Below are 27,456 nucleotides of genomic sequence, written 5' to 3' on the forward strand. Positions count from 1 at the left end.
AGCACATAAGCATCACAGCCTGTTGTTTTCTTGGTTTCGAGATCCTTTTTGATGTGCTGATGCTAAAGAAAGTCATTCCTAGTTAATTTTCTTTGCCTGTTCTATCATGCTTTTCCATTCCAGTAAGGTATTACATGACTCATTCTCCCTGCTTTGGCCTGATGTAACCTTGTTATACCATTTAACCCCAGCTTAGACCAGACTATCAAGAATGATATCATTGAAGAAGAATAAGTGTACAGTGGTACCTCGGGTTAAGTACTTAATTTGTTCCGGAGGTCTGTACTTAACCTGAAACTGTTCTTAATCTGAAGCACCACTTTAGCCAATGGGGCCTCCGGCTGCCGCCGCGCTGCCGGAGCACGATTTCTGTTCTCAACCTGAAGCAAAGTTCTTAACCTGAAGCACTATTTCTGGGTTAGCGGATGCGTAACCTGAAGCGTATGTAACCTGAGGTACCACTGTAGTTATTTTCACTATTACACCATATACACAAGTGTCTTTGGGGGAGGGAAAGCATTTGCAAAATCTGTTTTACTTTAAATAATTCCACTTTTATGTGGCCATTTCTCATGAGCTGTATGCAGAAACAAAGGTAATGAAATTACAGGTTTGGTAGTTACGGAGGGCTTGTTTTTTGTCCAGCCTCCAAAGCCAATACATACTCTGAGTAGGCATAGAGTACAGGAGGATATTCCTTTGGCAGAACTATATGTAAAAGTCCCTCCTTACTGAGACTGTAAATAATTTTACTGAAGCATGTTAGTAAACCATCTTGCAACACATAAAACACCCTGATAACTTTGAAAAGCTGTTGAAAAACACTATATATTTTAACCAAATAGTTTTAAATGAATTGAACGTATAGAAGTCCAGTTATATGCATTTTTCTTTCATATAAAACATTCCAAATTTGTGGCCTTTCTCCAACTGATTTTGGTGGAGTTTAGGCTTATGGTGACATCTTTCTGACAGCTCAAACCTAGGCATGTCTGAAGGCAGCCCTGTTTAGGGAAGCTTTTAATGTTTGATGTAGTACAGTATTTTAATATTTTTTTTTTTGGAAGCCGCCCAGAGTGGCTGGGGAAGCCCAGCCAGATGGGCGGGATATAAATAATAAATTATTATTATTATTATTATTATTAATATTATTACTAAGAAGAAGTCTTATTAAGTTTAATGGAGCTTACTCTCAAGTAAGTGGGTATAAGATTGCAACCTCAGTATGAATAAAAGCACGTAACATTTTTGCTGAGGTATTCTCAGCCCTCTCTTAGTGGGAGTTATAAGGTTTTCCCAGACATATACATAGCACCTGATGAGCAGCCTAGTTCAAGACTGAGCAAGTCATATTTCTGCCACTTTTGATTGTTGCCAGAGTAGAAGGGGAACAGTCAAGCATTTCTAAATCTAGTTTTGCTTTGATGTCAGCAGACAGTACATACAGTGTGTCTGGGCCATGATGGAATTTTAAACTAAATTACATGCTAATGTTCTTTCTTTGCTTAAACTTGCAAACTCACCTGATTTGATCTTAGCCTTTAACCAGGTCTTTAGACATTCCTGATGGACAAATCGAAGAGTCCCGCCACACCCGCACGGTTCCAGCAGTGGATTGGTTATGGATCCCCCAGCAATCTGACATATCCGACACTGATCTCCCTCCTCTTCAGAGTCTTCTGCTAGGAGACTGGAGATACAGCAGAGGTTCCATAATTCAAAAACAGTGGTCTGGAGGAATGACCTTCAATAGGGCATGATTGTAATGAATTTGAAAAGTGAAATTTATGGAGTGGGGTAGGGGAGAAGAAAGCAAAAGGATTTCTTCTAAATTCCCCTCTCACATGGTGGGTGAGACGGTCCTACTAGACCAGGCTTCCTCAACCTCAGCACTCCAGATTTTGGGGACTACAATTCCCATCATCCCTGAGCACTGGTCCTGCTAGCTAGGGATCATGGGAGTTGTAGGCCAAAAACATCTGGGGGGGGGGGCGATGTTGAGGAAGCCTGTACTAGACGTATACTCAGTTCAATGGATATGCATAACTGAGGCGAGGGTGTTCCCCTATTGCTAGATGCCGCACCAATTAAGGAATATCACAGCAACACTTCCAAGGCCGTCTCTAACGTGAGTTCCTTCCTATCACTGCCTTGCCCCACCTCTGATCTGCCACGCAGGTAGCTCTTTCTGTTTGTGATCTATTGCAATTTAGATTGAAATGTAACTTGCTAGAAAAGCTTAGTACAATACTGTAGGAGTAATATATCTGCCAACAAGCAATTCTATGATTCTATTTAGGCTAGAATATTACAAACATCCATGTATATTACCTATGTGAGACCACTGAGAGACATACATAATCAGATGATTTGGAGTAAGGTGTCACTGATGACACTCTAATCTGTATCAAGAAAGGCAGTTCGGGTGCTGGACTGTGACTCGCAGCGCCTGCTGTGGCTGAAGAGGCCCGTAACTTGTAACTGCTATCTCCCGCATTGTTTGTGCTGCGCTGGCGGCACCGAAGTGACCTCACCGGGGGGGAAGCTTGGGCAGTGTGTATGAAGGTTCTGGGCTAACCAAATGACAAGACTGATGTGGTCCAAAAGAAAGCTAGTAATTGGCACCAGCTTAGCTGGTGATTCTCTAGCGGTTTGAAATCAACCCTGGAGGCCTACTCCTTTCAGTGCTGAATGACAAAGTCCCACAGAACCTGGGCCCCAAATATCTAAAAGAGCTCCTGTATCAATCTGCTCGGTTATTATGACCAGCAAGAGAGGCTTTTCTTACAATTCCACCACAAAGTGAGGTATGGGCAACAGTGGCCTATGAGAGTGACTTATTGGTAGTGGCCCCCCAGCTGTAGGTATAAGAGGTGCATCTTGTTCTGACACTATAGTCCTTTAATCAGCAACTAAAGATGGACCTCTTAATTGGGCATTTGCAGAAGGATAGGGCTGCACGGACTGTGCTGTTGGAAGCTTGTCAGCTCCTTCTGTTAAATGCTGTTTTAATCACGATTTTAAACGTTTTATATTTTGATGTTATATTGTTTTATCTATGTAGGTGCCGTGCCCTTGGGCTACCGGTGAATGGCATTTTATAAATGCCGAAAATAAATAAATAGAAACAGACATTATCCCATTCCAAAGTTTCCTGAGTTGAACTCTAGCACTAAGTACAGGTCTTTAACTGCCTCAAAATGGCTTCAGACCAGGCAAAGGACTTTCGTGGCAAATTCCCCTCCTAATGACGTATCTTGAGACTGAAAAAGTACATTTGTCATAACTGCCCCTCCAATTATATACTACTTACCTCTCTTGCAACTTCTTTAGCTTCTCAGGGTCTGTCTCGGGCTTACTAATCTCCTTCATGCTTGGTGAACTGCAAGTGGTTGCACTGCTAACGAAACTGCTCTGATTTCGCAAATCAGATACTGTCAAGAAAATTGGTACTTGGTCGGGGAGAGGGCCAGCCATGTGAAGATGTGCTGTGAAGTTTGCCCGGAAAAGAGATGGGTGGGAAGAATCTGTGGATGAGGAGGAGCTGTGGGAATTCAGAAAATTGTCTTCATCGTGAGAAGTGGTGCTTGGGGAAAGGCTGCTTAGACCATTGCTTATACTATCTTCCAGCAGACTACTATCCTCAAAGGTACTGATTGTAGGTGATGAAGACTGACAACTTTCAGTAGCTGAAAAGGACTCCCTGATTCTTATAGGAGATAGCTGTCTACGAACAGTGAACCTGGGGCTTCCACTCAGCTCTGTGGTTTGCATAGAAGCTGCAGCAACATCCACATTGCTTGTCGTTTCAGTTCTGTTTATAGGTTGTGCTAAGGATCCTGGGATATTAAATGCGGAACGCATAGGAGCCCTCTGAACTGCTGGCCTAGCTGAACTAATGAGTCCAGTGTAACATCTTTGATTGCTCTCAAAACCTTGTCTCTCTCTACCACAGCCGTTGTTCCCTGACCAGTCTTCTGTAGAACTTAAATTGCCAATGGTCTCATTGGCTGCTGCGCTTCTGGGTCTGCTTTCAGCATGTGGGCTTTTGGAATTCTCACCTTCGTTTTTGTGGGCCTCTTCCGAAAGGTTGTTTTCTTCAAGAGCATGAGGGTTCCTTTGGTCTCTGGTCTTCCTTTGGCCTGCTGAAGGTTGTTCAGCTGCTGCCTCCACTGCTCCACTGTGTTGCCGTGGCAATCTGTGGGAAAGCTCAGCCCGCCTAATGTCACCCCCAACTCCCATCTCACAGTTCGGCTGCTCGGCCTGTGCGACGGGCATCCCACTGACTCTGTTGTTCTGATCAGGAGGAGGAGACTTGCTGATATCATAGGAAAGAAACTCTTCTTCTATCTCGTTAACGTCTTCAGTGTCATCATTCTCTTCGGTAGAACCTTCCACATTTGCACACAACAGTGCATAAAAATCGTCTTCTCTGGGCCTTATGGGTGTATTTTTAATGGGGGGAAGGTTGGAGTTGCTCGGCTCACTTGATAACAAAGGACCATTAGCAACCTGAACAGTAGAATCCATCACGGTAGTTGGGGGCTGCTGAGCTGCTGTTAGAACATTTCCTTTTTTGAGATCCCTGTCTAGGCTTTTGCTGTCTATGTTTAGTTTAGAGGTCTGGATTAAGGTCCTCTTTTCTGGAGCTTTCTTCTTAGTCTTGAGAACAGGGCCACTTCTTTGTCCTGTGACATCCTGCGAGTCTGCATTGAGAGCAAGAGTTGCTTTCAGAATTTCTTTGCCAAAGCACTTTATTCAATTTTAGTGATGTCCACAAACTGATCACACAAGAACCACCAGTGGCAAATATATTCCCCAGATCCACCTGGGGATTGCATGGCTCCTCCCCTTAAGCCCCCCACCCCAAACAATTTCTTTAAAAATGGTTATACTGCCCCTTAAATTTATAGATGTGGTATCTGGAAATGGAGTGAGGCTTCCTTTTTGCCTTTTGCCAAATTGGGGCTTCCTGCAAAATGGGAGAGAAACCTATCTTTTCTTTGAATCTCCCTAATAAGTGGAGTGCTCTTCGGAGAAGAAGGCTTTTCCAATGATTTATCCAAACCCTGTAAGGCTCACTGGAAAAAGACACCTGTATGGTTTGTTGTTGTTTTTAGATTCAGCATAGTCCAATGGACTATGCTTGAAAAGACACAGCTTCAGTTCCCTTCTTCACCATGAACTCACTGTATTGCCTTAAAATAAACCTTTCTGTTTGCCTCTTGCAAAGACATCTGTGTACAGTGTCTTTCTATGTAAGTGGCCTCTTTGGCTATTTCTATCGGCCCATATGGGACCAGCACAAATGGCCGGGCCTGGTGAAATTTTAATTCCTTACCCCTACGGTTATGATTCGTGGGTTCCCACTTAATTTTATTTTGATTTTAAATGTGTTTTGAATTGTATTTTAAACTAATCGTTTGATTTTGTGTTTGTAATGTATTTTGTATATTTGGTATTAGCCGCCCTGAGCCCAGTCTCGGTCGGGGAGGGCAGGGTATAAATAATAATAATAATAATAATAATAATAATAATAACAACAATAATAGATACAAAACAGTGATGCCTTATTCTTATTAGCTCTGATCCAGAATCAGTATTTTGGGAACTTTACAAAAGGGGGCTGGCAAAGGGGCGGCTAGAAGCCTGTTTCATTTATTTTAGCAGCTTCTAATAGCAGCTGCTTGCCCATTAATGATTTTAAGTATCTGCATATGTGTGTGTTTGTGTATACAGACACACACACGCACACACATGGCAGTGAGAACAAGCTAAGCCCCATTTCTTGTTCTCCTCTCTACATACCATATTTTTCGCCCTATAGGATGCACTTTTTCCCCTCCAAAAATGAAGGGGAAATGTGTGTGCGTCCTATGGGGCGAATGCAGGCTTTCGCTGAAGCCTGGAGAGCGAGAGGGGTCGGTGCGCACAGACCCCTCTCGCTCTCCAGGCTTCGCGGACCTCTCCGCAAGCGGCGGGAGCGCTCCCGCTGCTTGCAGAGAGGTGCCTGCATGCCGAAGCCTGCGCCCGCTGAGCTCAGCGCGTCCAGGCTTTGCGGACCTCTCCACAAGCAGCGGGAGCCAGCCCTGGGCTCCGACAGCTTGCAGAGAGCTGCCTGTTTGGGGACTGGGGTCGGGGGAAGCTTGGGCCTCCCCCGCCCCAGCCCCGCGCTTGGGGGGGGAAAATAATTTTTCCCCCTTTATTTCCCCCAAAAAAACTAGGTGCGCCTTATGGGACGGTGCATCCTATAGGGCGAAAAATACGGTACATGGTAGATCCCCACAGCATGCACGGAGCCTTTCCTTGTCCACAGACGAGGCCTTTGTATCGCTGGCGCTCCAGGCACACTTTTCAACCAGCTGAGCTGTGATCTCTCAAACCACTTCAACTAAAGGCCAATATCAAGGTGCAGCAGCTTTGATGTTCAAACCAAACTCTCCTTTGAATTCAATCTAAACAACTTCAGCTTCAATCAGGGAAGAACTCGTGCACATAATAGTTCCACATATGCCATGAAACAAAGATGGAGCTCTGGACCAGGGGTGCCTTCTATGAACAGGAGGTACAGTGGTACTTCACAAGACGAATGCCTCGAAAGATGAAAAACTCGCAAAACGAAAGTTTTTCATTTTTTGAGTTGCTTCGCAAGACGGATTTCCCTATGGGCTTGCTTCGCAAGATGGAAACGTCTTGCAAGTTTGTTTCCTTTGTCTTGCAAGTTTGTTTCCTTTTTCTTAAAACCGTGCATTCACTTCGAGGAGCAACTCATAGCGCGAGGTGTGGTAGCCTTTTTTGAGGTTTTTGAAGACTTTGGTGATTTTTGAAGCTTTTCCAAAGTCCGTGCTTCGCAAGACGAAAAAATCGCAAGACGAAAAAACTCGCGGAATGAATTAATTTCGTCTTGCGAGGCACCACTGTATAAACTTAATGCAATGCAGAAAAAGAGTTTCTCACCAGCACTCTTGGTAGTCTTGGCTATTCCATGTAGCACTGGTGTCTTCCTCCCTCTTCCTTCCACTCTTTTCATATTCTCAGTGTCTGTGTTTTCCAGGAAACTTCTCTGGTTCAATCGCTGTCTTCTTGATAAAATTGGCTTCTGGAAAGCTGATAAACATTGTTTTATGCAAATATTTTTTTTAAGGAACCTCTGGCTTATGAATCATGGGTCCATAGAGACTAAGTTGTAAGAGAGTACAATATATATGAGACTGCATAACATTTGCACACGGGGCACGGCACTGGGAGTACATGTCTTAGCTTGCACTTTCTATGTGTAAAACTTCACTTTCTATGAGTGAATTTGCAAGGACTTGAAACTGTTCTCTTAAACCATCTGTGCTTTCTAAATCCTGGGTTTTTATTTCCTCCCTGCATGGTAATGCTAAAACAGAGGGGCAAGGTGAATGGGGGCATGTAGAAGAATAGGTCATGTTTCAAAGCTATTCTTTTTTGTTACCTCTTCCCCAAGGTGAGATACTCTTTCTCTAAGGTAAGGGGGTGGAAGGCAGCAGAAGGTAAGGCAGGGGCAGAGTGTGAGCACAATTGAGAAAAGCTTGTTTGAGACAGGCTGTCCACCTCAATTGTTCTAGTTACAGGTAGGTAGCCATGTTGATATGCCATAGTCGAAACAAAATAAAAAAATTCCTTCCAGTAGCACCTTAAAGGTAAAGGGACCCCTGACCATTAGGTCCAGTCGTGACCGACTCTGGGGTTGCGACGCTCATCTCGCTTTATTGGCTGAGGGAGCTGGCTTACATGTGGCCAGCATGACTAAGCCACTTCTGGCGAACCAGAGCAGTGCATGGAAACATTGTTTAACTTCCCGCCGGAGTGGTACCTATTTATCTACTTGCACTCTGACGTGCTTTCGAACTGCTAGGTTGGCAGAAGCAGGGACCGAGCAACGGGAGCTCACCCCGTCACAGGGATTCGAACCGCCAACCTTCTGATCGGCAAGTCCTAGGCTCTGTGGTTTAACCCACAGTCCCACCCGCGTCCCAGAATAGCACCTTAGAGACCAACTAAGTTTGTTATTGGTATGAGCTTTTGTGTTGCATGCACACGAAAGCTCATACCAATAACAAACTTAGTTGGTCTCTAAGGTGCTACTGGAAGGATTTTTTTTTATTTTGTCACCTCAATTGTGTTCACTCTCTGTAACACAGTCAACTTCCACTGCTTCAAATTACCATCCTATCTCTAATCACAATTACACAATGAAATGAAACTCTCATGTCAAACAGCACAGCAGTAAAAATCAATACTATTCCAGCCTTAAAACAAACAAACAAACTGATCAATCTAAAAGACTTGGGTGGATTTAAAGGCACTAAAAATAAATAAGGCTTGACACCAGGCAATCCTCCCTTGTGAGGGAGTTCTAAAAATTGGACACTGCAATTAAAAGGTCCCATCTCTAGCGATCACCTACCTAACGTCTGGTAGTGATGATGGGGGAGCAGAGAAGAATCCCTGAGGATGAACATAATACTTAGGCAAGTTCATGTGGCAGAAAGCCATCCCACAGGGGTCTCAAACTTTCTGGGGCAGAAGTTGAAACCAAACTTTGATTTGCGCTTGGAACTCCACTGGGAGGTGGCATACATAAATTTACCACTCCTGGTTCCCAGCTAGCAATCCAATGACCGTGTTTTGAAGTATTTGTTGTTCCTGAACATTCATCAGAAACAATGCCCTGCGTAATGTACTGCAGCAGTCCATATCAAGCGTCCCCAGGGGATGATTAGCTGTGCCCCAGTTATCTCTGTGCAGGAGAGGTTGCCACCGGTGCAGATGATGAAAGGGGCTTTGCATTTAAGGTTCCGTCAAGGAATCCAAAGACAGATCTAACAGCATCTCCTCCTGCAAACCTCCTCCTTCAGAGGGAGCTTAACTCTGCCTACAGCAGGTTGAACAAAATCTTCCAGTTCAGATACATCTGTCAGCAAGAGCAGCTCTGTAACATCTGTACTGAGCTGGGTTTGGCTGCCTTATTGGATTTGACTCTTTCGACTCCAATCCTTGCCTGCTCACCTAAAGATAAAGGTAAAGGGACCCCTGACCATTAGGTCCAGTCATGGCCGACTCTGGGGTTGCGGCGCTCATCTCGCTTTATTGGCCGAGGGAGCCGGCGTACAGCTTCCGGGTCATGTGGCCAGCATGACTAAGCTGCTTCTGGCGAACCAGAGCAGCGAACAGAAACGCTGTTTACCTTCCCGCCGGAGCGGTACCTAATTATCTACTTGCACTTCGTGCTTTCAAACTGCTAGGTTGGCAGGAGCAGGGACCGAGCAACAGGAGCTCACCCCGTTGCGAGAATTCGAACCGCCGACCTTCTGATCGGCAAGTCCTAGGCTCTGTGGTTTAACCCACAGCGCCACCTGTGTCCCTGCCTGCTCACCTAGAAGCCTTCAAATATCTATGCCCTCTCTAGGACCCCTTGAGCTTGTGAACATCACTGGCTTCAGCTCCACACATCCGTTTCTTTCATTGAACAGCTGAGAACTTTCTCCATACACACCTGAAAAATCCTTTTTGGGGCCAGGTCCACTTTTTTCTGTTTTTTTGGAGCATGTGCTTGATTTCTGCTTCTGCTTAACAGATGTTTTGTCAATGGCAGGAAATTTAGCTTCTCCTTTGTTCCCAAGAGGCTTAATAGCAGATTTCAGTTCACATCCAGAAGATTCTTCGGAGGAGGTCTGCCAAGGCGAAAATTAGTTAATTTATTAACAGAATCTTCTTTACCAAAGCAAAAGCTACATCCCAGTAGAAGCCTCTTATTTAGCCTTCAATGTCTAGGAGCTTATTGTGGCTACTCAGTAGTGAGTAGTACTCTGTACTAGAGATGCCTGAAGAATTTGATTTTTGTGAATTCCAGTGTTGTAAACAAAAATTGCCCTTCTCCCTTATGGGGTATCCAAGAGCCCATATAGAGTCCTTACATAGGTTCCCTATTGGTAGGAGAAAATAAGAGGCCAACCAGAGAATATTGAGAAGCAAAGCAGCTAGTAAGCTTGATCTTTATTGATCTGTTGCAACAGGGTGCTCCTCTCACCCGCAGGAGAGAGGAGGAACCCAGAAAAATGGTGCGCAAGGCCTTATAAAGACTTTTGAAATTGCCATCCTGTAGATCAAGACCACCCCCAGAGACATCATACATACATCACAGAAGGGGTGTAACCTAAGACCACCCCTCAGATACATCACAGAAAAGGCGGTCTAAACAGAAATTTGAATAAAACAAAAAAATTCCTTCCAGTAGCACCTTAAAGACCAACTAAGTCAGTTCTTGGTATGAGCTTTCGTGTGCATGCACAAAGAAGTGTGCATGCACACGAAAGCTCATACCAAGAACTGACTTAGTTGGTCTTTAAGGTGCTACTGGAAGGAATTTTTTTGTTTTGACTATGGCAGACCAACACGGCTACCTATCTGTAATAGAAATTTGAATGTTGTTTTTCTCCTGTCGTTGTTTATCTCCTGTTTATCTCCTGTCTGGCAGGTTACTTGGTTGGATTGCCTGCATAGCCTGGCCAGTCTTTTGTAATGATAAATACTTAGTTCCTGAGCCAGGCCATAGGCTCACATCCTATTCATATATTAAATGTGCCCTTAAGACAGGATTTGTGAGGAAAGAGACAATGGGGAGGTTTCCCACTTTGACCTTGCAGAGAAAACATTTGCTCAGTTTGGGAATCAAAATGGTTCCAGGTCGATCTTCCTGTGCTGATCTATGTATGTGCTTGGTTGGTATACTTATGAATATTACCATATATCTAAGACCTCAAAATTCCTATCACACCAGTGAGATCTGACCAGATCCGCATCATCTGAACTAAGGTGCAGATCAAAATGTGGGTGGGTATTTTTTTTGCTTGTTACTGTGGTATGTATTTTTGTGTTTTTATATTGTAAACCACACGGATAACCTCAGATGAACGACAGTATAGATTTCTTAATAATAATAATAATAATAATAATAATAATAATAATAATGTTATCCATTGGCATTTGCACTTTCTGAATGTTCTGGTACAGTTCTCAGCTCTAAAGGATAGCAAAATACACATTTAAAAGTGTGTTTTGAGATAAAATTTCTTTAAAATAACCTACTGAAAGTTTATTTTTGTGTGGATTTATTTTATACAGAAACAGGAAATGGATGAATGGAAAGGAACGGAACGGACTTACTGGTGAACAGATGCGAAAGTCTCATGGGTTAAGACTGATTTGCCAATCCCTGCTCGACACATGCTAAAAGGCACAGCATTCTTTAGGATTACTTCAACTAGTCTAGGACTGAAAACTTGGCCTTTGGGGATAATCTTCAATTGGATGCTCCCCAATGAGACAGCAGGCCTCTGATTAGCCCTTTTCTCTCATTCACATCTGAAGGCAGCCCTGTTTAGGGAAGTTTTAAATATTTAATGCTGTATTGTTTTTAACACTTGATTGAAAGCCACCCAGAGTGGCTGGGTAAACTCAGCCAGATGGGCGGGGTATAAATAATAAATTATTATTATTATTATTATTATTATTATTATTATTACTCCTTTTTCTCACTGTAGAGAGAGGTTAATGCCCCCAAAAGACCCCAGTTATTGAATACGGACTCTCCTGTGACCTGGAAGATTAAACCCTCAATATTTGATGTTCAAATAAGCAGGAGATTTTTTTGTTTGCACACACATTTCCTTCTCAGTGAGAGGGAGGAAGAAGTGAAGACCAGGAGAGGGAGTGAATAAATGTACAGAACAGTGGTGCCTTGCAAGACGAAAAGAATCCGTTCCGCGATTCTCTTCGTCTAGCGGTTTTTTCGTCTTGCGAAGCAAGCCCATTGACGGCTTAGCGGATTAGCGCTATTAGCGGCTTAGCGGCTTTTAGCGGCTTAGCGGCTTAGCAGATCAGCTGATAAGCGGCTTAGAAAAAGGGGGGGGGAAACCCTGCAGGAACTCGCAAGACACTGACATCTTAGCGGATTAGCGCTATTAGCGGTTTAGCGGCTTTTAGCGATCAGCTGATAAGCGGCTTATCAGCGGATCAGCTGATAAGCGGCTTAGGAAAAGGGGGGGAAAAGGGGGAAAAACCCGCAGGAACTCGCAAGACATTTCGTCTTGCGAAGCAAGCCCATAGGGAAATTTGTTTTGCGAAGCGCCTCCAAAACGGAAAACCCTTTCATCTAGCGGGTTTTCCGTCTTGCGAGGCGTTCGTCTTGCGGGGCACCACTGTATGTTATGCCCAAGGAGCACTCACAAGGTGATGGGGTTGTCCTGACAAGCTCAGTAAGGTATAATTCTGGGGTTTAACCTTATTAGACCTGTTCATATTTAGCCACAGCAGTAAGACTTACACAATAATCTCAGAATTGCATGTATGATATTACTAAAAAGCTAATGCTATTCTAGGCTGCATCAACAGAAATGTAGTGTCCAGGTCAAGGGAAGTAGTAGTTGGGTGGATGGAGTTGGGAAACAGGAGACTGAGACGAGATATGATAGCTACCTTCAAATATCTAAAGGGCTGTAATAGTAATAATAATATTATTTATACCCCTCCCATCTGGCTGGGTTTCCCCAGCCACTCTGGGCGGCTTCCAACAAAATATTTAAAATACAATAAAACATCAGACATTAAAAACTTCCCTAAACTTCCCTTCAGATGTCTTCTAAAAGTCAGATAGTTGTTTATTTCCTTGACATCTGATGGGAGGACAGAGAAGGTCCTCTGCCTGGTACCCTGTAACGGCTTCTCGCAGTAAGGGAACTGCCAAAAGGCCCTCGGCGCTGGACCTCAGTGTCCGGGCTAAACTATGGGGGTGGAGATGCTCCTTCAGGGATACTGGGCTGAGGCCGTTTAGGGCTTTAAAGGTCAGCACCAACACTTTGAATTGTGCTCAGAAACGTACTGGGAGCCAATGTAGGTCTTTCAAGGAAAGACACATGGAAGATGCAACAAGCTTGTTTTCTCCTGCTCTGGAGGGTAGAACCGGTACCAACGGATTCAAGTTATGATCAGGAAGAACTTTCTGACAGTAAGAGCTGTTTGACAATGGAATGGACTCCCTTGGTAAGCGGTGGACTCTCCTTCCTTGGAGACTTTTAAGCAGATGTTGGATGGCCATCTGCCATGGATGCTTTAGCTGAGATACCTGCATTGCAGGGGGTTGGACTAAATGACTCCCTGGGTCCCTTCTAACTCTACAATTTTATGGTTCTATGAAATTTGTATACCACCCTTCAGTATACAGGGCAGTTTACAGCATAAAAATACAAGATAAAAAAACAAAATACATAACAAAAACCAGACCAAACCAATAACCTTACCTTCCCTAACCCCCTCCCACAAACAAATTTAAAAGGATAAGGCCTGGTTTTGGAGGAATATTTTTGCCTGGTGCCTAAAGGTGTATAATGAAGGCCCCAGGCAAACCTCCCTGGGGAGAGCATTCCACAAACAGGGAGGCAATGCAGAAAAGGATCATTGTCACTCTTTGCACCTCTTATGGAGCAGGCACACAAGAAAGCGCCTCAGATGATGATTTCAGGGTCCAGGTATGTTCATATGGAGAGAGGGATTCTTGAGGTATTGCAATCCTAAGCAGTTTAAGGCTTTATAGGTCAAAACCAGCACTTTGAATTGGGCCTGGTAGTTAATTGGCAGCCAATGCAGTCGGTCCAGGATCGGTGTAATATGTTCAAACCATCTTGCCCTGGTGAGCAACCTGGCTGCCAAATTCTGCTCCAGCTGAAGTTTCTGAACCATTTTCAGAGGCAGACCTACACACAATGCTTTGCAGTAATCTAACCTGGAGGTTACCCAGAGTATAGCAACAGTAATTAGGCTATCCCTGTCCAGATAGAGGCGCAGAAGATCCACCATTAAGCCTGAAGATCCACCACCTAAGTCTCAAGGCCACCTAAGCCTCAAGCGACAGCAAAGGATCCAGGAATGCTTGCAAGCTACATACCCGCTTCTTCAGAGGGAGTGTAACCCTATCGCGAGGAGGCAACCTCAAATCGATCTAGCCTAGGGAACCAGCCACTAACAGTGTCTCAGTCTTAACTGGATTGATTGAAATGGATTGAAATGGATCTAAAATATCAGTTTCCTCCAAGAGCGCCTGGATCTAGTCCACAGCCACCTGCTCAAGAACCTTGCCCCAAAAGGGAGATAAGCAACTGGCCGGTAGTTCCTTAGATTTTCAGAGTCCAGGGAAGTTTTCCTGATTTGTTGTTGGACCACACCCTCTGGCAAGGAGGTATCACCGTCCTGGTCCAGTCAGCTGTCCCCTGCCTGCTAGTTTTTATCAGCCAAGAGGGGAAAGGGTTCAGAGCGCAAATAGTCACCCTGACCAATCCAAGCACCTTGTCCATATCTTCCAGCATTACTAACTGAAACTCACCCAACACAACAGGACAAGACAGTGCTCTGGGCACCCTTTGAGATTCATCTGCTATAACAGATCCCAGTGGATGCAAGTGATTTTGTCCTCAAAATGATTTGCAAACAAGTCACAGTGAGCTACCACTGGTTCTACCACCTCCTTCGGGCCAGACTGTAAGGGGCTTCACACTACAGTGGAACCTCGGGTTGCGGACGTAATCCATGACGGAGACACGTCCACAACTCGCAGCGTTCGTAACCTGCAGTGCCGCGTCTGCGCACGCACATGACGCGATTTGGCGCTTCTGTGCATGCACGAGCGGCGAAGTATGGAAGTAACCCTTTCCGGTGTTTCCGGGTTTCCCGTGGTCCACAACCTGAAAACGTGTAACCCAAAGCGTTTGTAACCCGAGGTACCACTGTACCCGGAAAAGCTCTACTGGATGGCATAGTGAGGATGCAATGAAGCAGCAAAGTATGCCTTCTTTGCTGCCTTCACTGCCACTAGGTGGGCTGGATGACGAACCCTCACCAGTGTTCAATTGCATTCGATCAGATCTTTCCTCCACTCGCATTCAAGCCGAGATAGGCTTGTTTAAGGGTTCACGGTGTGAATAGATTAACTTTTACTCTGCTGTCAGCAGAGGGGTACTGTATTAAATTAGGCAAATGTGAAAAATTAGCCTATTTCATTTTCAAAACTGTACAATGAATGCTTTGAAAAATAATGAGTGCAGATGTTAAGGAAATAATAAAGGCTTTGCAAAGAGCAGATAAAACAGTAGATATGTACATTTGCATGCTGGCGCGTTGGTTCAGAAGGCAAAGAAAAGCTAATTAAGTATATACTAGAGTATTTCTCCAAAAAGTAAACGCTTGATGAAAGCATATGAATAATCACCCAGTCCCCAGGATAAATATAAATGTTATACAGTGCATCTTATTTGTCACAGATACTTACATGGAAAAAAAATTAGGTAACAAATTCCTAGCAGCCATATTTTTTTTTCCTATTGAGCTCCTTTTCCTGATATGTTCTTTGTTTAACAACCAGATGGGTTGAGGCAATCCTGAACGCTGGAGTGGCTAGGGGGCATTATCAGATTACTCTTCTCTTGTACCTGATTTTAATCTCTGAAATTAACAAATAGCTACCTGTCTATTAGTGGGGACTCTGGAAATCCATGGCCTTTCATAAGTACGCACAGCAGAGATGGACGATATATTTGTCTGTCTCAGTTCTTGTCTGGCGTGTTGCTCTCGTTTCTTCTCAGACTGCTCTTTAGTCTGTTCTTGTTTTCTCAGGCAAGCCTAAGAAAAAAGCACAACTTTGTCTGAAAAGAGGTTTATGTGACGGACTTAAAACAGTGCTGGATTTACGTATAAGCTGAACAAGCTATAGCTTAGGGCCCCACTCTCTTGGGGGCCCCAAAAAAAATTAAAGTGGGAAAAACCTGGGTGTACATTTACAAAATATGAGATAAAAAATAAATAAAATAAAACCTACATACAGCAACAGTGTTTTGTGTTGTGTAGGCTCCTATGATGTAAGTAATGGGCCCTGCCTGCTGGCCTGCTCCCTAAAATATCACTAATTTGCTCTTTTCTATATACAGTGGTGTAGGACGCAGGTGGCGCTGTGGGTTAAAGCCTCAGTGCCTAGGACTTGCCGATCGAAAGGTCGGTGGTTCGAATCCCTGCGGCGGGGTGCGCTCCCGCGGCTCGGTCCCAGCGCCTGCCAACCTAGCAGTTCGAAAGCACCTCCGGGTGCAAGTAGATAAATAGGGACCGCTTACCAGCGGGAAGGTAAACGGCGTTTCCGTGTGCGGCTCTGGCTCGCCAGAGCAGCGATGTCACGCTGGCCACGTGACCCGGAAGTGTCTCCGGACAGCGCTGGCCCCTGGCCTCTTGAGTGAGATGGGCGCACAACCCCAGAGTCTGTCAAGACTGGCCCGTACGGGCAGGGGTACCTTTACCTTTACCTTTATATACAGTGGTATCGGACATGGGTGGTGCAGTGGGTTAAACCACAGAGCCTAGGACTTACCGATCAGAAGGTCAGCGGTTCGAATCCCCGCAACGGGGTGAGCTCCCGTTGCTCGGTCCCTGCTCCTGCCAACCTAGCAGTTCAAAAGCACGTCAAAGTGCAAGTAGATAAATAGGTACCGCTCCGGCGGGAAGGTAAACGGCATTTCCATGCGCTGCTCTGGTTCGCCAGAAGCGGCTTAGTCATGGTGGCCACATGACCCAGAAGCTGTACGCCGGCTTCCTCGGCCAATAAAGCGAGATGAGCGCCTCAACCCCAGAGTTGGCAACAACTGGAGCTAATGGTCAGGGATCCCTTTACCTTTACCTTTATATACAGTGGTACCTTGGTTCTCAGACTTAATCTGTTCCAAAAGTCTGTTCCAAAAGCAAAGGAGAACTGGGCATATAAAGGGCCCCATTACTTTCAGGAGCTAAGGGCCTCATCAAACCTAAATCCGGCCCTGGACTTGAATGATGGTGCACATGATGAAGTTAGCCTCATCCCTCGTAGCTTTGTGTTTACGTTATTCATGAAAATGGCAACACGGTGGATAAACGGCCCTACCTGATACTCTGAATCCATCTTGTGCTGCATCTCTCTCAGGTACTGAGCATCACTGATAAACTTCTGTCTTTCTTTTGCTTCGTACATGGCAGTACTTCAGGAAAACCTACAGATAAAACAGACTGTCACAAAGCAGGTGTTGATCTTAGGGCATTCTCTCCCCTTCATAGTCAACGTCTGATTACGATGGGATGCAAAAGCAGCTCCCAAACCAGTAAGCTGATGTTATCCTTTAAACTTTTGGAAGCTAGCCACCAGATTCCAATTTAAACCAGAAAGGAAGCCCAACCTAAAATATAGCAATATTGCTAGGGTGTTTAATGGTATTTTAAGGCTTAGAGATGGAGCGCAAATCAAAACCCATTTAAAAGAAAAATGTGAGCTTGCAGTCTTTCACAGATGCATACACACACTAAAGCACAAAGCAGGGAACGCACAAGCACATTACTGCCTTATCTGAAAATAATACAGTGGTGCCCCGCAAGACGAATGCCTCGCAAGATGAAAAACCCGCTAGACGAAAGGGTTTTCTGTTTTTCGAGGCGCTTCGCAAGACAAATTTCCCTATGGGCTTGCTTCGCAAGATGAAAATGTCTTGTGAGTCTTGCGAGTTTTTTTCCCTTTCCCCCCTTTTTCTAAGCCGCTAAGCCGCTAATAGCGCTAATCCGCTAAGCCGCTAATAGGGATGCTTTGCAGGACGAAAAAACCGCTAGACGAAGAGACTCGCAGAACAGATTATTTTCGTCTTGCGAGGCACCACTGTAATCTTGTTTTTGAAAGAAGTTACAAGGTGCATAATTACAGGATTCAGGTCAGTTCCAGGAATCAGCTCTGGCCTGTAAATACACAAGCTACAACTTGAGGCCAAAAGACTCAGTAGACAAACCTACGGCATATATATATATATATATATATATATATGGGTGACATTAAAAAAACCCTGTGATTTCCTGAGCCAATATTTAGCTGGTTCCCAATGGGCAGTAAAATCAATTATCTCTAGATCTAAACCTTCATTAATATGTTGATGTCAGGTTAGCAAAGGGCCAAACTTAATTTCCTAAATAAGATTGCAAGTCTAATGGCTGTCTGGGCTAACACTTTAAGAAACGGGGTGAACTATCAAGATTAGGGGAGGGGAACCTTTTTTCTCTTGAGGGCCACATTCCCATGGGGAGAATCTATCCCTTGCATTCAGGCTGGTGGTGGGTGGGGCTGGAGCCAAAAGTGGGCAGGATAGGCCTTTGCTCTCTGTTTCTGCTACCCCTCCACCCCCTTTGTCTCTGCCACTCCCCTTTCCCTTTCTCTGATGCCAACATGAAATGAGGCCTGCTGCTTGGGAGAAAAGCAATAACAAACCTAGACAGCATCTCAAGAAGCAGAGACACCACCTTGCCAACAAAGGTCCTGTTACGGCAAAATCTAGGTGCGAGGCTGCTCTGCCACCCAGCTCATCGGACTAAGTCCGTGGGTCCCTGCGGAGGAAAATGAGCTCAGCCGGAGACAGGAGCAAACAGCAGAAGATCCAAGTTTATTGCGCAACAGGTTCAAGGCGAGATTGAACAGTGAGAAAGGGGTGACATGAGTTTTTGAAACTCCCTCCATGTCCCAGAATACAGTGCAAAACACGTCATGAATACATTAAAGAGAGGTTTGGTTACACAGATTACATCATGAATATATTAAAGGGAGGTTGGGTTACACAGATTAACATATGGAGGAGGGAGGGGGGAATATGCAGAGCTGGAGATATGCACAGATAAACACTTCCTGGGGATGAGAAAACAATGGTCCCAAATATGCATAGTCTGCCACCTGACATTGCCTGGAGGAAAGGCTGATCAGAGCGATTTGACAGGATTAGCGTCTTGACACCTTGCTTGAGGGATTATGCTGGACAGGGGAGGGGTGATGGAGTCCTAGAGAAATTGAGCAAATATATTGTAGCGAAGAAGGTGAAGAAGACATGCCCCCCCCCTTCCGTAACAGTCCCCCATTCGGAGATAGATTTGCATTAAAGTTCTGTAAGAACTTGCAAATCTTTTCTCCGCACCCTAAATCTCGGTGAAGGTAGGGGTGCCGTGTGAGTGGGAATAGGCCCTAATGGAAAAGGAGGTGGGTTGAGCAGGGCAGCAAAGGAGGGAGCAACACTGACCAATACAATGTACATGCGTGTTATAGATATGCGCTAACTAATAACTTGGTATCTACCGTACCAGAGGTGTGGGTTTATGCAAACCTGAAAGGGACTTGCAAATCATGCCTCTTAAGGCCATTTGCAAGTATAGTAGTGCAGATAGCTGGATATAGGATATCGCATAAAAGGACACCTGTCGTATTTTGTTTAATAGTGGTCTATGCTTTACATTTAGCAGGAAGGAACACTACTGACTGAAAAAAAATGCAGTTTGCTTTGTTAAGGCTATGGTTTTCCCAGTAGTGATGTATGGAAGTGAGAGCTGGACCATAAAGAAGGCTGATCGCCGAAGAATTGATGCTTTTGAATCATGGTGCTGGAGGAGACTCTTGAGAGTCCCAGATATGCAAGAAGATCAAACCTATCCATTCTGAAGGAAATCAGCCCTGAGTGCTCACTGGAAGGACAGATCCTGAAGCTGAGATGCCAATACTTTGGCCACCTCATGAGAAGAGAAGACTCCCTGGAGAAGACCCTGATGTTGGGAAAGATGGAGGGCACAAGGAGAAGGGGACGACAGAGGACGAGATGGTTGGATAGTGTTCTCGAAGCTACCAGCATGAGTTTGACCAAACTGCGGGGGGCAGTGGAAGACAGGAGTGCCTGGCGTGCTCTGGTCCATGGGGTCATGAAGAGTCAGACACGACTAAACAACAACAAACTCTAGACTGCCCACCAGTGATCAAGATAAAGTGTTTTTAATGTGGCATTTTAAATTGTTGTAATTTGCCTTGCGGTCTTAGGGTGAACAGCGGGTAATAAATTAATAATGATGGTGGTGGTGATAATTAATAATAAATGGAGGGTGGCTATCAATTTTAAAAGGCAAAATACATTTAGCAAATACTTAGCAAAGATCACCCAGAGTGATATCCCAGACAACGGAAGGAAGGTAGTTTGATTGACTCCGTATTCTCTAGGGCATCATTTTGAAAACAGGTAAGGTCGAAAAGGATGCTGCTGTTTGGCTCCAAGCAGAACAAACCTTATTTCTTACAATTAGAGTTTGTTGTTTTTAATATAAAGAAAAATAAATTATTATCTATACTGTGACATGGGTAGATGCATAAATTATACTATTTAATACAGTGCTTTTTTTCTTAAAACATTTTTAGGGGTACTCTCATTTTCCTACTCATATTGAAATACTGCCCCTCAATAGGGCCAAACTTAGATTCACAAAATGTTTAGGGGGATGCGTACCCCCCCAAAAAAAGCACTGATTTAATGTATCTATCTATGTCAGAGCGTAGAAGTATTAAGAGTAACACAATTAATATAAAACTACTTCTATTCAATTCTGCCAAATAATTTATACATCTTGTAATTTATCCTCACAGCAAATGCAATGTGGGCAGAGAGAAAGCAATTCTGATTTTTTATTTATTAAAATAATGTAGACTGCCTCCCATTTAAGGAACCCTGAAGCAGTTCACCCAATAAAATTCCAACGCTAAAATGTTAAAGATATATAAAAATCAAATAAATATAAAAATACACAATCTAGCTAAATAAAATCGGCATCAAACCATAAGCAATGTCAAGGACATGCACAATATGTGTTCTTAGCATTCTTTAGCATCCTATTCTGGATGCTTCCCGTGTAGCAGTGGGAAGAGGGTATTCTAAAGAGAAGGGCTATATCTGTTGCATCTGTGTCACTGCTTACAGAGAAAGCCTGTTTCTAAGTCAGGCTAATATACCATTTATAAGAGAGTGAACACAAAAAGTCATTTCGTCCTAGGGACTTGCCATTTACTTGCCAATGACCATGGCTGTGATATCCTTTGAATGGTATCAGCAACTATAACACCACCAACATTGTTCATTACACAACTGTTATGCAGCAATTTTTAGCGAAGCCTTTAAGTCTCAATAATACCACATGAGAACAACATCCAGACACTGGGACCAAGCTAGAGCAAGAATGCTCTCAACTGAATCATCTGTTTACTTAGGAACTTTTTCACAATCTCACAAGCCTTGAATTCCTGGCTTTGGGTAATCTGTGGTGTTTGCAGGGATTCCTGTGGTTCATTGCTAGTCTTAGACTTGTTCAGCTTCAGCTCATTTCTACTGCTTCCTGCCAGCTTTTCCAAGCTGGACACTCTTCATTCCCTAGATTATCAAATTATCGTTTTGTTGGGTTCCTGGACACATTGCGGTTAAAGGTGGTGAATGAGTTGCCCAGGCTGCCTGGATGGCAATTTATCTTGCCACCAAGCGGGTGGCGCTGTGGGCTAAACCATAGAGCCTAGGACTTGCCGATCAGAAAGTCAGTGGTTCGAATCCCCACAATGGGGTGAGCTCCCGTTGCTCGGTCCCTGCTCCTGCCAACCTAGCAGTTTGAAGCACATCAAAGCACAAGTAGATAAATAGGTACCGCTCTGGCGGGAAGGTAAATGGCATTTCCGTGCGCTGCTCTGGTTCACCAGAAGCGGCTTAGTCATGCTGGCCACATGACCCGGAAGCTGTACGCCGGCTCCCTCGGCCAATAAAGCGAGATGAGCACCACAACCCCAGAGTCAATCACGACTGGACCTAATGGTCAGGGGTCCCTCTACTTTTACCTACCAAGCATATAGGGATCATGTTGAGCAATTTTTACCAACATTTTCAAATCTAAACTGATGGCATAGCAGTAAATCTGTGGGAAAGCCAGAACGTCCATAAATTAACTGTGTTCTTAAAGCAATATTTGGATTGTGGCCACAGAGGTCAGTTGTCCTAGTTCAGCTACTTATTTGACATGCAATCCATATTCACCAGCAACTGAAGGGGGAAGCCTTACCAGAATGTAAAGTTCAGCCAACTTTTCTGCAGTCCCAGGTCCCTGGTAATTGTCCCTAATAGGGCTTTTTATGTGGTAGCCCCAGATTGTGGAACTCCCAAGTTTTGTTCACCAGGCACCTGCATTATTATTTTTTAAGGCGCCTTGCAAAATCTACCCTCTTCTCTCTAGCATGGATTGGCAACCAAGAAGTCTCAGGATCAAAACTGGGTCTGAAACCATTCTGAAATGGATCCACATTATTAGTTTCATTTAAAAGTGTATTCGGTTCATCAGCCACCAACAATCTGAATACTATGCCCACCCCCAGGCATATTTGAAACTGTCGTATGATTAACTAGGTCAGTAGGGTTTTCTAAAATGTGTTTGCCTCTGTCAAAGAAGGGGAAAGACCTCATCTGACAAAGATGTTCTTTCTACCATGCTAATAAGGCTAGCCAATGTCCAATGACTTACTATTCATTAGCCAACAAGGGCAAGAGTCAAGAGGGCGTATTATGGCTCAGACTTCTTCAAGCACTTGTCTGCCTAAGAAGATAAAAAGCAGACCTTCCTGTATGTTTCATAATCCCTGCCCTAAGTTTGAACTGACATTTACACAGCCCAGGCTAAGTGACTGGAAGTGCTGAAAATACAGCCATACTGTGACAAGGCCTTTGAGACCAAAGAACAAATATCAAATTGCATCCCCCCGTTTCTATAAATGACAGCTGATGAATGCTAAGGTAAATCCATGTCTGGTATAATTAACTCTTTACAGTGGTGCCCCGCAAGACGAACGTCTCGCAAGACGGAAAACCCGCTAGACGAAAGGGTTTTCCGTTTTGGAGGCGCTTCGCAAAACGAATTTCCCTATGGGCTTGCTTCGCAAGACGAAAATGTCTTGCGAGTTCCTGCGGGTTTTTTTCCCTCCCCCCCCTTTTCTAAGCCGCTAAGCCGCTTATCAGCTGATCCGCTAAGCCGCTAAAAGCCGCTAATAGCGCTAATCCGCTAAGCTGTCAATGGGCTTGCTTCGCAAGACGAAAAAACCGCTAGACAAAGAGAATCGCGGAACGGATTCTTTTCGTCTTGCGAGGCACCACTGTATTTTGTTGGTAAAAAGGGTGGCTATTTAGTAAATAACAGAAAAACATACAGGGATATAGAAGTAATGATTTTGGTTACTTTTTGTTGTTAGGTGTACTAATGTAATATAATGTGCTGAAGGTATTATTTCCTAGTTTTTACTTAACTTTAATTAACATTAACACATATTTGTAAGGTCTTTGCTTATTTAAAATGAAACACAGTGAAAAATGAAAAATAAAACCCTGTCTGGCATTATTTTGAAATGAAACATTAGCTCATTGGCAAGAAACATTCAGATGGACAAAGAGTTCAGAACTAAAATAACTGCCATGTCTGAGACTCCTGTTTAGGTAAAGTGATCTTAAGATATTCCTTTATTAACGGAAACTCAAACGATTAGGTGTTATAAAATGTACTTTTGTGTACATGACCCAGTAAACAAAAATACACGTGAAAGCAGGTTTCTCCACATAGAACTGGAACAAAAACTTAATAGCACATGTACAATCCTATGACTTTACTCCTTGAGTTACCCATGTAGTATCCCATGGGATTCCATATGGTAACCTATGAACAATTGCAGGGCAATCCCATATATCCTACTCATATGTAAGTTCCAGAGTTCAATGATGCTCATTCCCAAGAAAGTGGATATAGTATTGCAGCAGTTAGTCACTGTTTCTTGGTGATGTACAGCCTTCTGCTGATCTCATGCTTCTCTAACTCAGAGCCACAATGCTGTGATACTAAGATAATTTAGAAATGAAAAATGTTTAACCAAAAATATTTCCTCCACTTCAAGCAACTATGGAAAAGGAAACCATCGATCCATTCTCCTGCGCCTTAGTTCAGTTCCATGCAATAAGGGTCATAGTTTGTTAATGGGTGCTGGAACCTCTGCAACTCGTTGATTGTTCCAATTTGCTTTTCTGTGCTTCTTAATCCAGTGGTTTTCAACCAGTGCGCCCTGGCACCCTGTGGTGCCTTGAATGAGGGTCAGGGGTGCTGAGGACACCACTGTCCTCTGTCTCTCTTATTTTCCCTTCCTCCTCTGATACCCTCTCGCATCTCTGCCTCCCAAAGGCTTGCACAGCTGTTTCTTGCAGCAGCCCTAGCTACAAGCTTCCCAGGCGCATGGTGCCTCAGGGGCTGGCCAGGGGTTGCTTCCCCAGGCCCCTGTGGGGCTGAGTGAAGAGGCACCTTTATTTGGGGCAGGGGGTGCAGCTCAGAGACCAGGGGCAGCAGCTGCGGCTGCCCAGAGGACTCCCAAGGAGAGGGGAGAGGAGAGGAGGTTGAGGGAACACTCTACAAGGGAGGGTTCGAAAAGGGGTGAGGGGCTGCCAGCTCTGCAGGCAAGGGGTGACATAACTGGGCTCCTGAGCCCCACAGGGGTGCCAAAGGAAGAATTTAGTTGGTCAAGGGAGCCGTGGACCCAAAATGGTTGAAAACCTCTGCCTTACTCTAAAGCACTCACGCTCAGGATCACTGCAGCTGCTGTTGCCCTCTCATTGCGGCGCTCTACTGTGCAGAATTGGTTCTCTGGAGGCAGGTTTGCCACACTATGTACAACAAAAGGAAAGGGAGGAGGGAGAAGGAAAGGGAAACAGAGAGGGGAGGAAAGGGCATGGGAAAAAAATGAAAGACGATTAAATAAGTGAGAAGGCAGATAGGGCGTTTAAGTCAACCAGGTACTATGGTTCTCTGAAGTCTAAACATTCTGTTTCCCTTGGCTCTTCCAGTGACTTAACAATATTCCGAGAACTATGACATGTCACAGGTGGAAACAACTTCCCTAACAGATATTTCTGTCCAGAGTTACTAAACTGAGCAGGATGCTCAATAAACACTGCAATAAGTTGGCCCTAGAGATTACGGCAATGAATAATGCCATGAGAAAAAGACGTACATTTTGCATCATAAAAATGTGGCTATAACATGCAGGATAAGCACACCAAGAACTAGATAAAATTCAAGTTTATAAAGTTTGGAAATTGAGAATATTTGGATAGCATATCTTGAGCCCAAGGAATTTAATTATCATGGGTGCTATCCATTTGGTAAGTCAATGCTGGCTCAATTAATACAAGTTTGTAGATACAGCATAGTTCACCCCTGGTTGCTGTATTGAAAGGTAATTGCCAGAGTTGTCACTAAATTAGTTGCAAAACCACTTTCAATGAGATAGAAATAACTCAGAAGAAGAAAATGAGATTTTAACAAGAACTTAACTAGTACAGAAAGACATTCTGGCAGCCATGGGTAGCAGAATTTATGGTACAGTGGAGAGGATTTGGGGTCACTAAGTTTGCCAAAGAAGCAGAAGATAAAAGTCTCTCTTTAACCCTGCATATTCTAGAGTGGCGCTTATTATGGAACCAGCGCTGTTCATGAACGCCTAACCCCCTCTCCCCTTTAACCAACTTTCACCTTTCCCAAGGAAAACCCGGTTTGTTAAAAAGCTGTTGCGAGCTACCCTTTTGCAACATCTCCGGGGCACATTTGTGATATGAAACATCCTAAGTGGGGACACCTAGGCAGATTAGAAGGAGAACCGCTGATTGTGCTCATATTTTACAGAACAGAGTTGCGGGGAGAGCCTGGGGTAGGGAGGAAGAGGGTGTCCAAGCTGCTTAGAAGATGGGAAGGCGAGTCCGTCCTGTGGGCCCCCCCCCCCAAATTGGGAAGGGGATTGAGTTTCCCTCACATATATAAAAATGGCTGCGTAAAAAACATTTTATATAATATAGGGGAAATGTGTAATTTGGACCAGAGGCTGCTCCCCAGCAGGGTGTATCGTGTGTGTGTGTGTGTGCACGCCTGTGTCTTTCTCTGTGTGTGCCTGTGTCTGTGTGTGTGTGCCTGTCTGTGAGTGTGTGTCTGTGTCCGTCTGTGTGTCTGTGTGTGCCTGTTTGTGAGTGTGTGTTTAATAATAATAATATTTTTTTTATTTATACCCCGCCCTCCCCAGCCAAGGCCGGGCTCAGAGCGGCTTACAAGCAATAATAAAAACAAGATGAATGATTACAACTTAAAAACAAAAATAAAATACATTAAAATAATGGAACATTAAAATATTTAAATGTAACCTCATCGCAGGAGGAGAAGGAAAAGAAAAAAGAAAGAGAGGGCGGGAGGGAATCAAATTGGGTCCAAGCCAAAGGTCAGGCGGAACAACTCTGTCTTACAGGCCCTGCGGAAAGAAATCAGATCCTGCAGGGCCCTGGTCTCATGAGACAGAGCATTCCACCAGGCTGGGGCCAGTGTTGAAAAGGCCCTGGCACTGGTTGAAGCTAATCTAACTTCCTTAGGGCCCAGGACCACTAGGGTGTTGCTATTTATGGACCTTGAGGCTCTCCGTGGGGCATACCGGGAGAGGCGGTCCCGTAGGTATGAGGGTCCTAGGCCGTGAAGGGCTTTAAAGGTCAAAAGCAGCACCTTAAATCTGACCCTGTACTCCACCGGGAGCCAGTGCAGCTTGAAAAGCACTGGATGAATATGCTCCCATGGCAGAGACCCCGTGAGGAGCCTCGCTGCAGCATTCTGCACCCGCTGGAGTTTCTGGGACAGCTTCAAGGGCAGCCCCGCGTAGAGCGAATTACAGTAGTCAAGCCTGGAGATGACCGTCGCATGGATCACTGTGGCCAAGTCGGGGCGGGAAAGGTAAGGGACCAACTGCTTGATGCAGCGAAGGTGGAAAAATGTCGCCTTGGCTGTTGCTGTAACTTGCGCCTCCATGGAAAGGGAGCCGTCAAGGATTACACCCAAACTCTTAACGGAAGGCAATGGCACTAATTGTTTGTGCGTGTCTGTGTCCGTCTGTGTCTTTATGTGTGTGTGCGTCTGTGTCTGTGTGTGCCTGTCTGTGAGTGTGTGTCTGTGTCCATCTGTGTCTTTATGTGTGTGTGTGCCTGTGTGTTTCTGTGTGTGTGCGTCTGTGTGTGTCTGTGTGTGCCTGTCTGTGAGTGTGTGTCTGTGTCCATCTTTGTCTTTATGTGTCTGTGTGTGCCTGTCTGTTTCTGTGTGTGTGCATCTGTGTGTGTGTGTGTGTGCCCGTTTGTCTTTATGTGTGTGTGTGTGTGTGTGTGTGTGTGTGTGCGTGCCTGTGTGTGTGTGTGTCTGTGTGCGTCTGTGTCTTTATGTGTGTGTGCGTCTGTGTCTGTGTGCCTGTCTGTGAGTGTGTGTCTGTGTCCATCTCTGTCTTTATGTGTGTGTGTGCCTGTGTGTTTCTGTGTGTGTGCGTCTGTGTGTGTCTGTGTCCATCTTTGTCTTTATGTGTGTGTGTGCCTGTCTGTTTCTGTGTGTGTGCGTCTGTGTGTGTGTGTGCCCGTTTGTCTTTATGTGTGTGTGTGTGTGTGTGTGCCTGTGTGTGTGTGTGTCTGTGTGCGTCTGTGTCCATCTGTGTCTTTGTGTGTGTGTGTGTGT

General features: G+C 44.6%; 1 protein-coding gene across 6 annotated transcripts in view; it reads right to left on the minus strand.

Annotated features, from left to right (window-relative positions):
- The window catches only part of MARCHF10 (membrane associated ring-CH-type finger 10), a 42,408-nt gene that overhangs the window by 14,421 nt on the left and 531 nt on the right, over positions 1 to 27,456 (minus strand). For 2 of the 6 annotated variants that reach the window (XM_079949464.1, XM_079949466.1), the window contains exons 2-8: positions 24,509 to 24,593; positions 16,979 to 17,084; positions 15,541 to 15,696; positions 9,524 to 9,701; positions 6,958 to 7,107; positions 3,314 to 4,706; positions 1,524 to 1,690 (exon numbers count right to left, since the gene is read on the minus strand). In XM_079949464.1, coding sequence (XP_079805590.1) covers positions 1,524 to 1,690; positions 3,314 to 4,706; positions 6,958 to 7,107; positions 9,524 to 9,701; positions 15,541 to 15,696; positions 16,979 to 17,065 — 2,131 coding nt within the window. In that variant the 5' untranslated portion in view covers positions 17,066 to 17,084; positions 24,509 to 24,593. Of the gene's footprint in view, positions 1 to 1,523; positions 1,691 to 3,313; positions 4,707 to 6,957; positions 7,108 to 9,523; positions 9,702 to 15,540; positions 15,697 to 16,978; positions 17,085 to 24,494; positions 24,739 to 27,456 lie in introns of those variants that run through there. The other 4 variants (XM_079949467.1, XM_079949469.1, XM_079949465.1 and 1 more) reach the window with 3 other exon arrangements.

Source organism: Podarcis cretensis, assembly GCF_951804945.1.
Source record: "Podarcis cretensis genome assembly, chromosome: 13".
Taxonomy (NCBI): Eukaryota; Metazoa; Chordata; class Lepidosauria; order Squamata; family Lacertidae; genus Podarcis; species Podarcis cretensis.